The sequence below is a fragment of the Suncus etruscus genome, chromosome 15, assembly GCF_024139225.1.
Source record: "Suncus etruscus isolate mSunEtr1 chromosome 15, mSunEtr1.pri.cur, whole genome shotgun sequence".
Lineage (NCBI taxonomy): Eukaryota > Metazoa > Chordata > Mammalia > Eulipotyphla > Soricidae > Suncus > Suncus etruscus.
In genome coordinates, this window is record NC_064862.1 from 31,246,096 (window position 1) to 31,259,262 (window position 13,167).

At 51.3% G+C, this 13,167-nt stretch overlaps 1 protein-coding gene across 1 annotated transcript in view; it reads right to left on the minus strand.

The window, feature by feature from the left end:
* The window catches only part of MYO18B (myosin XVIIIB), a 235,613-nt gene that overhangs the window by 203,105 nt on the left and 19,341 nt on the right, over positions 1-13,167 (minus strand). The window contains exons 7-11 of the mRNA XM_049788082.1: positions 12,162-12,345; positions 10,168-10,310; positions 8,973-9,073; positions 7,469-7,532; positions 4,241-4,385 (exon numbers count right to left, since the gene is read on the minus strand). Coding sequence (XP_049644039.1) covers positions 4,241-4,385; positions 7,469-7,532; positions 8,973-9,073; positions 10,168-10,310; positions 12,162-12,345 — 637 coding nt within the window. The remainder of the gene's footprint in view (positions 1-4,240; positions 4,386-7,468; positions 7,533-8,972; positions 9,074-10,167; positions 10,311-12,161; positions 12,346-13,167) is intronic.

Below are 13,167 nucleotides of genomic sequence, written 5' to 3' on the forward strand. Positions count from 1 at the left end.
AGCCTGAGTTCTGGCTCCTCGTTTTCTTCTTCCTTCTCTTCTTTCTCTTCCTCCTCCTCCTCCTCCTCCTCAGCCTTCTCCTCTTCCCCCTTCTCCAACTCCTCCTCCTCTTCTCTCCAGCTCCCAGACCCCTGCCTTGGGGGCCTCAGGTCCCAAAGCTACCCCTTCCCAGCTGTGCTCATCCACCTTTTATGTGCCCTCATTTTCTGTCTTCTCCCTACCTGGCTTTGCAGGGAGCAAAGGGGGCAGAGGATAGACCACAAGGACAGACCCAATAGACATGTGGCCTATGCCTGGTATATAGCTGGTGCTGGAATAACTCTGCTCTATCTGTTCATTTTGTATCACCCTTGAGAAACTCAGGGTGTCCCTCTGAGGACCTTTGTAGCTGTAAAGTGCTGTGACAGGGCTAGAGGCGGTGTTGTCCAGGTGACAGAGCCTGTGTCTGGCATGTGTCAGGCCTGAGGTTTGATCCCTGTCACAGCATGCCTGAGATCCAGGGGGAATCATGACCCTCTCTATGCCTGGGTAGATTCTTCCAAGATTGCCCCTGCTATGGTCTAGAGCGAGTCCCGCAGTGGCCCTCAAACAGGCACCCCACTCTCAAGCTCCAGAACCCCAGACTGCAAGCCTGACTGGAAAAAGGATCTTTTTTTGACATTACTGATGAAGGCTCTGGAGATGCAATCATCCTGGAATGCAGGGGAGAGGGGAGTAGAGGTTCCTTGAACAGGAGAAGTGGGGGTACACAGAGGAGCAAAAAGGAAACAGGGGTGATGAGCAAAACAAACAAAAACCAACCAGGGGACACCAGGGCACCCACCAGCAGCAGGCAAAGTTGAACTCTACCCTGTCCTCAGCTCACAGAGGTGTGGGCCTACCTACACCCGAATTCCAGGCCACTAGCTCTGAAGCTAGGAGGGAATGGGGCACTGAGGTCATGAACCCCAGGCCCCTACCCAAAGCCACATACTGTTTGTAGGAATTCTTACAACCCTAAAACACAAGGCACACCCTAAGGTCCACACATCAAACCTTTAGAGGGGTACCACAGACTCCCCAATCTACAGAACTGAGGTCCTGCAGCCTTCTCAAAGTAGCAGAGAATGTTGGGCACAGGATCAGACTGTCAGCTCTGCTATTGGCCATGACGCAAAAAGCAGGGATGGTCCTGAAGGAACCACTAAACAGGAAGATAGTTCAAGGGCACAAAGACTTCAGGGGCAGCAGCCTTTGCCTACCGTATAACTTCCGTGTGCCCACAAATATTTTTCTTAAGATATTTTTCCCGGGGCCGGAGAGATAGCATGGAGGTAAGACCTTTCATGCAGAAGGTCATCGGTTCGAATCCCGGTGTCCCATATGGTTCCCCGTTGCCAGGAGCAACTTCTGAGCCATATGGTTACCCAGTTGCCAGGAGCAACTTCTGAGCATGGAACCAGGAGTAACCCCTGAGCACTGCCGGGTGTGGCCCAAAAACCACACACACACACACACACACACACACACACACACACACACACAAGCCGGGTGTGGCCCAAAAACCACACACACACACACACACACACACACACACACACACACACACACACACAAAGTTATTTTTCCCCCCACTGTGTTGGAACCTGGGGATTATTCTCAGCCTGTTAGCAAGATGGAACTTTTCCATTGCAGGCAGTGGGCTTGCCTGTGGCAAACAAGCTAGCTGCGCCCCCTAGTGGACAGAGTAGGCTCAAGGTGGGCATGCCTAACTGGTGGTGAAAGCAGGTTTTGTTGGGGGTGTCTACGGGTCTGTTTGCCTGGAGTGGGGTCCTCAGTGCTCAGAGATCACCGTGGTTATACCCAATGGTATTCGGAGAGGATATGCAATGGCTGGAATGGACCCCAGGGCCTCACACACATAAGACAAGCTCTATGCCCAGAGCCCTGGAGACTAGAACAAATAGAAAAAGACTCACATGCCAGGCTGGAGACAGGACCAGCTGTCATTCTAGTGGCCATATCTCAATGGGGTTTCTGAGAACCCCATAGCCGAGTGACAGCAGAGCCCTAGGAACAAAATGGCAATGGTGCACATCTGAAACCTCAGCAGGGCCCACACTGACAAATGGGAGACACGGGCTAATTTTTGTCTTTGCTTTGTTTGGGGGGCTGCACTTGGGGGCTGTACTTGGGGCTTACTCTGTCTCTGTGCTCTGGCAGGAATCATTCTTGGCACTTGGCAGGGCTCCGGGGACCTTATGGGGTGCAGAGATCCAACCTAGGTCAGCTGTATGCAAAGCAGGTGCCTCACCTATTGTACCATTGCTCCCACTCTGATGAGAACTAATTATTTTTGTTTGGGAGTCACACCTGACAGTGCTCAAGGGTTACTCCTGGATCTGTGCTTAAAAATTACTCCTGGCAGGCTGAGAGGATCATACGGCATGCCAAAGATCAAACCCAGGTCAGTCGCATGCAAGGCAAATGCCCTACCCACTGTGCTACCACCCCAGCCCTACCACTTAATTTTTGTTTCTTTCTCACCTTCCAGTCTAGCCTGCCTGTCCTTGCTTTGCAACTGAGGAGACCCTACATCAAATTACATCTCTCTCAGTGTAAGTTCTATAAACTTGATCTCAAACCAAAATGGGGATGGGGCAATGACATACGGGTCAACCAAATCCAACAAGCAGATGCCCAGAAGCCCCTGATGATCGAGAAAGGTCCCAAGGGGGTACCAGCCCAATCTGGAACAGTCTGGGTCCCTTGTCTGCCCCCTCGTGGACAGACTTTAATTCATATGCATTTGCTTGACTGGGTCCCACACAGTTCTGCGCTCACAGGTAGCCACAATCACAACGCGTGAGTCCCTAAATCTCATGAAGGCAAAGAGCAGCACAAAGTCCAAAGCACAGGCAAAGGGACTGGCTTGGAGAAGGAAGAAGCCCTGAACCCTGAGCTCAGCACTGCTGCTGTGAGGGTAGTTGGTGAGCCTTGAGGGTACCTATCTGGAAAGGAACCATGATCCTGTTCAGAAAGGAGACCTCAGTCCCCAAGGAGAGTCACAGGCACAAGGAGATTGTTGGCGAGGAGATTCCTTCACTGTCCAAGCCAATCACAGCACAATGGCTCAATGCCTGGTCCAAGATCACCTAACTCTAGAGAGGCCCAGTGGGAATGAGCATCAGGGGCATCAGGGACAGGAGGGGTGTCTGTCTGGGCAGAGAGGGCAGGAGAGAGGACAGGATATGAGCAGCACATAAAAGCCCAGCCAGAGAACTGGCAAAGGAAAACAGCCAGGAAAGGAAACAAATGCAAAAGGAGAAAGAGGAAGAAGAGATGAGGGAGGAGAAGAAGGAAGAGGAAAAGGTGTGTGTATGTGTAGGGGTGTGTGTGTGTGTGTGTGTGTGTGTGTGTGTGTGTGTGTGTGTTTTCATATGCATGCATCACAGTGCCCCCTGGTGTAAGTATCTCCAAACATCATGCATTGGCTGAGTGGGCCTGTCTTCTGTCTTCTCTCTAGGCTTGATGGTTGGTACAAGTCACCAACCAGCTAATTTCCACTGCTGCTGGTTATTTTACACAGAACATTACTGCTGAATTGCTCACTTGCATTCAGCACGTTTTCCGCTGCCAACAGCTAGTGGCTTGCTGTCCCAGCCAACACAGAGAGATTTCCGTGGACATAGACAGTTCCAGGAGGCCACACAGGTCCACAAAAGCTTCCAGCCCCTGGACTAGGGAGATAGTACAGGGGTCAGGGGTGCCTGACTCCAGTTTGACCCGTAGCACCACAGAGCCCCTTCCAGCCATGCCTGGGTATAACCCTGGAGACCCACAAACACCATCCTGATAGTCCCTGGTACCACAGAGCCCAAGCAACACCCATAGTTGGACCTTTAGCCAGTCTTAGTGGAAGAGCTAGAGAAGAAAGGAAAGGAAGAAAGAAGAGAAGAAAGAAAGAAAGAAAGAAAGAAAGAAAGAAAGAAAGAAAGAAAGAAAGAAAGAAAGAAAGAAAGAAAGAAAGAAAGAAAGAAAGAAAGAAAGAAAGAAAGAAAGAAAGAAAGAAAGAAAGAAAGAAAGAAAGAAAGAAAGAAAGAAAGAAAGAAAGAAAGAAAAAAGAAAAGAAAAGAAAAGAAAAAGAAAAAGAGAAAACCCATCCAGCCCATGTCTTCTCACCAGGGCTGTTTCCAAAACATACTGGATGACCAGCTGACCCTGTCCCACCTGCTGGAGGCAGCTGGCAGAAAGGACATACCTTTGCAGGCACCTGCTGCACCCAGGTGGTAGATGGCTGCCAGCACCCGCCACAGGGCCCGTCGCTCACTCTCGGAGATGCCCAGAGTTTCCATGGCAGCCTGAAGCTGGGCAAAGGCTGCCGCTGCCTTCTGCTTATCTTCAGACTGAGAGAGGGAAGGTGGAGAGAAAGAGACTATCAGGGGGCAGAACAGGCAAAGGGCACTTGCAAATTCTGAGCTGGGGCTTAGGGCAACCCAGTCGTTTTATCTCACACACACCACTGGGGGATGATCCCACATACCAAGGTCCCACAAGTTCTCCAGGAATCACTCTGCATACAGAACCAGGAGGAAGCCCCAGAACCGCTGGGTGTGGTCCCAAAGGAAAGTTAGAGAGTTGTTTCTCCCCAACTCTGACTGGGGTGTTTCTCACTCATTTGCCTGCTGGGTCAACCCCCATGTATAAAGGCCCTGGACATATAGGAGTAGGGGGGTTGGCTCCAGGCTGAAGAGGATGTCTGGGGCAGGAAGAGGAGAGCAGATGTGTTGGTGAAGATTGAGAGGCAGGGTGAGGGCACCAATGGAGAAAAGCTGACCAACCCACCCATGAGAGCTAGGGAGGGTGGCGGGGGTCGACTCAGAACCACCAGCTGTGACCGAGTCCAGAAATTCCTGCTCTAAAAGAGGCAGAGTAGGCCCAATGCGGATATTCAGGATTCTGGTTTCTTTGGAGGCCCCAGTGAGGTGGCAGTACAGGCAAAAGCAGGTAATTTTGGAATTGGGCAGTCAGCAATGGAAAGAGGGTGAGGGTGAGACATGAGAAGCCAGCAGGGGCTAATGTTAGTTAGGGCTTGGTTTGAACAGGCCAGTCACGACACAGGACCTGAACTTCCATCCCTGTGGGGTGAACACTTTCCTCTTTCTCCATACCCCAAACAGTCAGACATGAGCAATGGATGACCACATCCCAACAAGTCGACATCAGCAATCGATCATCATGCCCCAGCCAATCAGGAAGTTCAGGTTCTTTTTTTTTTTTTTTTTTTTTTTTTTGTGAAGACCTCACCCCACATTCATCTTAGCCTTCAGCACCAGACACCCAAGCCACCTCCAGGACAAGTGATGACCTGTTTGCTGTTCCCCTAGTGAGGCATGGGAAACCACCCAAGATTTTTAGGCAGGAGAAAAGAGAAAATGACACGATCAGATGTTTATGGGTTTGCAGGCTATTGCTTTTTTTTTTTTCCTATTTCAGATTTATGATTCCAATTACGTTTGATTGAATATTAAAATTAGTCTGTAACTCCTGTGCACACGCCATCTGGCCAACAAGGAGACTTCGTCGAGAAGCCTGCTGGGTTGAGAGGAAGTGAGCCGGGGACGAGAATTCTTTTTTGTCAGTAATCCACGAGCAGATAATGAGAAACTGATTTGCACTTGGCCTGCTGACAGCTCTGGGAAAATACAACTGTGGGCTGTAGCATCCTAGGGGGGTCTTGAATTTTGTGCCACCCAGAGAGGGGACAACGAATGCCCAAGGTCACACAGCAAAGGAACCAATAGAAGGAAGGACTCGAATCAAGACTCGGAAGCCCATTCCAGGCGTTTCTGCTCAGCCTTTTCCCCCTATGCTACTTCTCATCGGGAAAGAAACAAGAAACTGAGTAAAATCCTTCACCAAGTGGGATGGCGATGACACTGGCAGTGACATTGAGAGATTCCCCCCCCCCCCGCAGTGAAAACATTTTAATTAATAACAAAAGCATATTCTATGGACCCGTCATCGTTCTGGGCCACTCCAGGACCACGAAATCCCTAGCAACCAGGAGCTCAACTTAGCAACCGCCTCTGTCTCGCCAGAACCAAAGGAGGGAAGCGAAGCCTCTCCCCAACCAGCTCTGTTATTTATGAGATTTCAAAGTAGCAGAGAAAGGACAGCAAAAGGACAGCGGTGGCACATTCATTACGGCTCCCACTGTCAGCCCTGAGCATCTGACTCCAAATTACAGGTGGACTCCATCATCCGTCACTTAGAGGCTGCAAAAGGGGAGGAGGGGGGAAAGTTGTGGGGGGGGGGAATTTTTATTTAAATAAAAATGAAAAGCTCATGTGTTGCTTTTCTTCTGCTTCCTCCCTGGGTCTCTGTGGCAACAGGAGAAGTAGAGGAATAAATACATGTGTTTCAGATCTACAATGATTAGGCTTGAGGAGATGTGAGCAGTTTCATGGAGATCCCAGAGTGTGGAGGAAGCCTCCTGCCCCAAGGCCAGAACATGGGAGAGACAAGAGGGTCTGGAAGCAAATGCCGACACAGGAAATAATCCACACACAGTGAAGGGGGTAAAACAAGTTCAGGAACTCCAACACTAAAGCCTTTCGCTCCTAAGAAGCAGACAGTTCAGCGGAGGAAAACTGGGAATGCAAGAGAGAGTTTTCCTGAGACCCGGAAGCACCTAATAAAGAACGGAGTGAAGAACGAAGAGGAACCTGGTTAATCCAACATACCCTCCTAACATAGAAAAATGCAGAAATATGAGGTAAAGCAAAGCAATTTGCATCCCAGGGTTCTAAGACAAAGAGTGTGACCTGGTTGCCCCTCCTCTATCTGGAGAACTCTTACTCATCCTTCAAAGCCCAGGTTAAAATGTCTTCTAGACTAAGAAGCCCTCCTTGGCGGAGATCAGACAGACTGCACTTGATGACATTCATTCCCTCTTTTCCTGATAGAGGGAAAACTCATGAACTAGGGGACAGGGGAGCAGAGTGGCAATGATCCCAGCTATTGCAGCACAGACCAAAACAGGAAGTAGAGAATGAGGGGTGAATAGCAAGATAAGGAGTGACTCTGGGAAGCCCTCCCTGACTGCACAAATACCCATTCATCAGTAAGATCAGTGACAGTAGGTCCCATCCTGCACACACCACTTAAGGTGTTTTATCTCATTCCCATGAGACACAACAACAGCTTCTAGCATCACTCTCCCGTTCCCCTCAAGAGGACACAGCCACTCTGCAGATTTGCCTCTGTGCCCTGGTCCCCTTTCTGCTCAGTTTGACAGCTGAGGCCTACCGCAGAGTCTGCTCAACCCCCTCACCCCTCTCTGTTCCCATCTGTCTCCCCAACAAGAACAGACAAGAACTGCCCCAATGCCCCACAGGCCCTGCTCAATGACCTAGCACCAAGACAAAGGCGCCTCATCCCATGGATCCTCCTTTACAGCAGCCCCCCATACTCCACGCCCTCCTACCTTGGGCCAGGTGCCCATGCCGAAGGAGCTGCTGGCAGCCAGCTGGTGCAGGTTCAGTTCCGTCCTGCAAGCAGAGCAGGAACAGCCATAAGAGATGGTCTGGATGGGACTTGGTCGTTGTGGAGTGGGTGGGGGAGCACCCTCGTGGGAGGCTCCCCATGATGGCCTGGAGAGAGCCCCAGGCTTGGGTCCCACCTCCAGAAGATCCCTCACTCAAGGTCCTCCAGAGAGCTGGGGCAGAAGTGACCCTCAGGTAGACGCAGGTACAGAGCTGGGGCAGAAGTGACCCTCAGGTAGAGACAGGTACACAGGAAGAATGCTCAGTGCCCATGTTGGGGTCCCCCCTTGCTGTGTCAGTATGACCACTTCATCCCCAGGTCAAGTCTGGAGATGAAAGGGGCGGGGTCAGCTATGGGGGTGGAGTCAAGTCGTTGGGGGCATGGCCAAGGACTCAGGGTGGAGTCAAGTCATGGGGGTGTGGTCAAGCTCTCAGGGGTGAAGTAAAGTCCTATGGGGAAAAGCCAAGCCCTCAGGGATGGAGTCAAGTCATTGGAGGCATCGCCTAGCTCTTGAGGTGGAGTCAAGTCATCAGGGGTGTGGCTAAGATATCGGGGGTGGAGTCAAGCCGTCCAGGGCGTGGCCAAGCCCTCAGGAGTGGAGTCAAGGCCCTCAGCTTGCCTTACCAGTAAGCCAAACAATGCTGCTACGGGAGGAGATCCCCCTGGCTCTGCCTAAAACTCCTGGGTCTTCGCCTTAAGGCCTCCACACTGGCCTCCCAAGTTCCTTCCCCAGCCTCCAAAGGTATTCCAAAAGCTTCCTGCCTGCTCAGTCCCCCTGTCTAAGTCAGGCATTTCCTCTCGAACCTGCTCCCTCTCCCATGGGAACATTTGTCCCACTGTCTCGGTGGGTCCTGCTTTGCAGTAGGGACATGGGGTTATGGGGGAACACGGCAGGGCAAACCCCAAACAATTGCCCCTCACAGGGAAAAAGCACAGCTATACTCTCTCCCCTGGGGCCACCACTAGAACCTGGACCACATCTACCACAAGGCCATCTAAAGGGAACTGTGTGTCCTGTGACACCACTGATAGACAACTCCTCCGGGAAGCCCTCTGTGATGAAGTCTGTCTGGCTTCCCTACAGGTGGCTACCTGGGGTTCCCTCACTCTGAGGTGCTTCCTTTGGGCAATACCTCTCTTGTGGGTCTTGGTGCTTCCACAGAGCTTCAGAACATCTAAAAGATTCAGCCTCTACCTTCCCCTCCACCCAGTCTCCTGCATCCTCTGAAGCAACTTAAGGGTGGGGGAGACAGTGAGATGTGGACTCCACCCTCTGGCACCCCAGCATCCATATAAAGAATTCTAGAAGGTTCCGAGTGGATGTGGCTGACCCTAGATCCAGGTCAGATGGCTGCCCCGTAAGCAGGAGCAGGTAGAGGCAGGTGCTCACTACCTCTCAATGTGGACCCCGAGGCCCTGGGAAGCAGCCTTTACTCTCCACTCACCTGAGATCAAGGTCCAAGCCCGCGAGCATCTGTGAGAAAACCTGGAAGTTTCCTTCGCTGTCTGGCTGCCGGGCCACACGGCTCTGCTCTAGGAGCATGGTCTGTGAGGGAGAAAGTAGGTACCTACTCAGCACCTAGCTATGTCTAGAGGAGGCCCTGGAAACACCACCATCCCCCAGTGCCCCACCCTGAGAAACAGTCCCGCAGGCCCTCGTGGGTCTGACATCTCCACCTGAAGATGGGGCTGTCCTTACATTCTAACTCCCAGTGCATTCCGGCCTCCTATCCACACTCATTCCCAAACACCCTCTGAGGGACAGTATGGAGACTGGGGGAGCTAGCTCAGAGGGATGGGGGTTTGCTCTGCAGGTGGAAGCTCCGAGTTCCATGTCTGGCACTGCATAACCTCTCCAAGCACCATCAAGTTTGGCCCTGGGGGCTGGAGAGATTATACAGCGGATAGCACACATGTTGTAAAGGCAGTAGAACCAGGTTTGGTACCTGGCATCCCATATGGACCCCCAAGTCCACCAAAAATGATCCTGATTGCAGAGACAGGAGTAAGCCCTGAGCATCATCAGGTGTGGCCAAAAACAAAAGTGTGGTCTGGGGTGCCATTGGTAGGCCCCCAACTCTACCATCACCCTGAGATGTGTGGCCCTGAACATCCTCTGGAAGGCACCCTATAAAGGCAGGAAGGAGGGGGCCAGAGTGATAGCACAGCAGTAGGGCATTAGCCTTGCATATGGCCTACCTGGGATGGACCTGGGTTCCATCCCTAACATCCCATAGGATTCCCCCAAGCCTGCCAGGAGCTATTTCTGAGCGCATAGCCAGAAGTAACCCATGAGTGGGCCAGATGTGGTCCAAAAACAAACAAACAAACAAAATATGATAGTAAGAAGGGAATGGACCCATACCCCTCGTCACATTCCTGTTTAGCTTTACTAGCTCAGGCCAAAATGGTGTTGAATGGCAGGCGAGGGCCAAAGCAAAGGCACGGCATTTCCGGGCTGTACCCACAAATCCATTAATCCTCTTTCCCCTCCAGAATGAGGGGCCTTCTAAGCAGGGCAGACAGGTGTGTCGTGTGCCCTGGAGAATGACAGGGTCTGTGGGAAATGAGATGAGCCCTAGAACCTAAGCACAAAGGTGTGCACCCCTCCCATCAATGCCCCCACCTGCTAGGCCTCACCTGCAGCTGAGCGGCTGTGACCCGGCCTGAGGCACTGAAGTCCAGGGACATCACCATGGCAAAGCGGGTGGCGCTGTGGCTGTGGCCGGTAGTCACGGAGCCAAAGGCCCGGAGGACAGTGAACATGGCTTGAAGCTTCTCCACTGTACAAGGCAAGGCTGGGGGTCACTCACTGTCCCAGCATTCCAACCCCACCTCTCCTGGACCTATAGGGGACCCCTAAACAATTCAACTCTAAACCACACAGGCCTCTTACTTAACTGTCTGGCCTGGGGTGTGCTGCTATACAAATGTGCGGGGTTGGAAGGCAAAAAAAGAAATTATCCCATCCCAGGGATGGAGGACTCCCTCAGGTTAATGTCCTGCCTCTAACACATCCTAAATCGACTAACATCCTACCTTGCTCTGAAGGACCTCACCATGATTTGTTACTACACCCACTTTCTATGTGTCTGGCTCATGGATGTAGCCCGACCTAACTCCCAATCTAATCACACACCCTCATGGCAGAACTGTCTTCTGAAAGAGTAAAGGCCAATGCTCTCTCATCCCCCATCTCCTCATGTAGGTCAGTAAAAGCTCTGGAATTATCTCCTCAAAGAAGCAGCAAGCAGAGGGTGAGCAAGTTTGAAGATGAGCTCTGCCCTTTGTTAGTTACCTGACTTAGGGTGAATTCATGAACCCTGGGCCTCAGACACCCCATCATAAGAGAGGGCTGGTAGTTTCAAACAGTCAGGAAAGACAAGGACTTGGCGTGATAGCACAGCAGTAGGGCATTTGTCTTGCAAACGGTTGACTGAAATTTGATCCCCAGCATCCCACATGGTCCCTAAGCTTGCCAGCAGTAATTTCTGAGCACAGAGCCAGGAAGAACCCCTGAGTGCCAATGGGTGTGCCCAAAAATGAAAAAAAAAAATTTTTTTTTAACTGGCTGAGAGACTTTATGGGGTAAAGTGCTTCACGACGCTCTGGAGGAAGGACAGCTCTGTGTGTATTTTGCCTAGAAAAGCAACATTGTCTGGGCCCTGGAGCCTCGGGGGTGGGGGGAGAATGCTGAAGCCCCAGGGTACATACTGCCTCCTAAAGGTAGAGGGGTAAAGGGAATTTCTCTTTCTGACCCATTGCTATCCAAGTTACATAGGCAGACAGGAATTTCTGCATATCATTGCCAGTGAAATTTCATGCTGGAGAGATGATTAGGAGAAAGCCAGACTGAAAAGCCTCCTGGGGGAGGCAATAATGAAAAATAAAAACCAGAGAACCAGGCCCCTAGTTTCAGCTGTGGAGTCAGACAACCTGAGCCTAAAGCTCAGCTCTAAGCTGCATTTGCTGGGCAGCGTTGGGCATCTGAGTGTCCTCTCTGAGTCTTTGTTTCCTCCACATTACAGTCAACCTTATGTTTTAGGGACCACAGAGGTGAATAGGCTTGGAGAAGGAGCTCGTGCTGAAATCTTCTATAAGACCTTATTCTGATAATTCATTCACACAGTAACTAGGAGGAGAAGGCAGAGGAAGAGAGGAGGAAAAAGTGGTCTTTACCACGCAGCTCAAATATCACCTCCTCCAGGAAGTGCCCAGCATACTCCCCCTCTGTCTATGGCCCATGCACAGAAGAGGTTCATATGTGCAGTCCTGTTTCTGCATGCGCCATGACCCCAGCCTGCCCTTGTGTGTCCATGAGGCAGCACTCTGCCTAGCTCAGGGGGCTGTGGACTATGCCACGACACCATCACCAAGGGTCAAGGCATTTATACCACACACACCACTGGAGCCTACAGTGACTGCAGCCATTTCCTGCCAGGACATGCTGCAGGCCATGGGTTCTAGCAATAGAACCTATGATAATGTCTTCCTCAGTGCTTTAAGCATGTGAAAGAAGGGAGCCTGGTGATGACTGACACAAAAGTATATGGTGGAGGGGGAAGCTGTGCACTGAGGTGACAGGGAGCAACACCCACTCCCCATTCTCCCCCAGGCCCCTGGAGGCTCAGTACCTGAGACCCTGCCATCCACACTACCCGCCAGCACCACCAGCTGCTCCAGGACTTGCTCACAGCAGGCCGTCTTCCCTGCACCACTCCGGCCCAGCGCCACGATGCTCTGGTCCTTCCGTTGGCTCATCAAAGCCCAGTAAGCCCTGTGGGCCAGGGACCCAAGGTGGGTGGGCAATCTGGGCACCTGCAGGGAGAGTGCAGGCATCAGGTTTTCCACCCCAATGCTGCCCAAGGAACCTCCAGGTCATGTCAAGTTTCCAACTCCACCCCAGCCCAGACCCCACAATACCACCCTCCGACCACTGCCTTGTCAGAGAAGAGTCAGCCTGAGGAGTGGGATGGAAGTTCTTGCTGCTGACTCTGGGCCCAGATCCTTTGTTCAGCTAGGGGTACGAGATCACAGGCTCATCTAACTCCCTGGGCAAAATATTGGGGAGCACATGTCTAGGAAGCAGCAATCAAAATGACAAAAATGACTAGTGATGTCAATGATGAAAACTGGATAAGGCTGATTAGTATGTCACCGTGGAAACAGGGTAGAGCTGACTTGTGATGTCCCCATAGAAATATGGTAGAGCTGACATTTGACATCACCAGGAAAACAAAATAGTGCTGACTAGTGATGTCACTGAAAACAGAGTACAGCCGACTACTGATGTCACCATAGAAACAGTAAACCAGTGATGGCATCATGGAGACAAGAGAGAGTTGACTAATGATGTCACCAAAGAAACTGCTTAGAGTTGACTAGTGAGGTCACCATGGAAACAGTAGACTTGATTGGGGTTGTCACCAAGGAAAAGGAGTTGAGTTGACCTGGCTATGATACCATAAAAAAAAAAAAAAAGGGCAGAGCTTACTAGTAATGCCATCAGAAAAACAGTAAACGAATAGGGTTTTCACCCTGGAAAGGGAATTGAGCTGACCTTGTGATGTCACTATGGAAACAGGGTAGAGCTGACTAGAGATGTCACTATGGAATCAGGATAGAGTTAACTAGTGATGT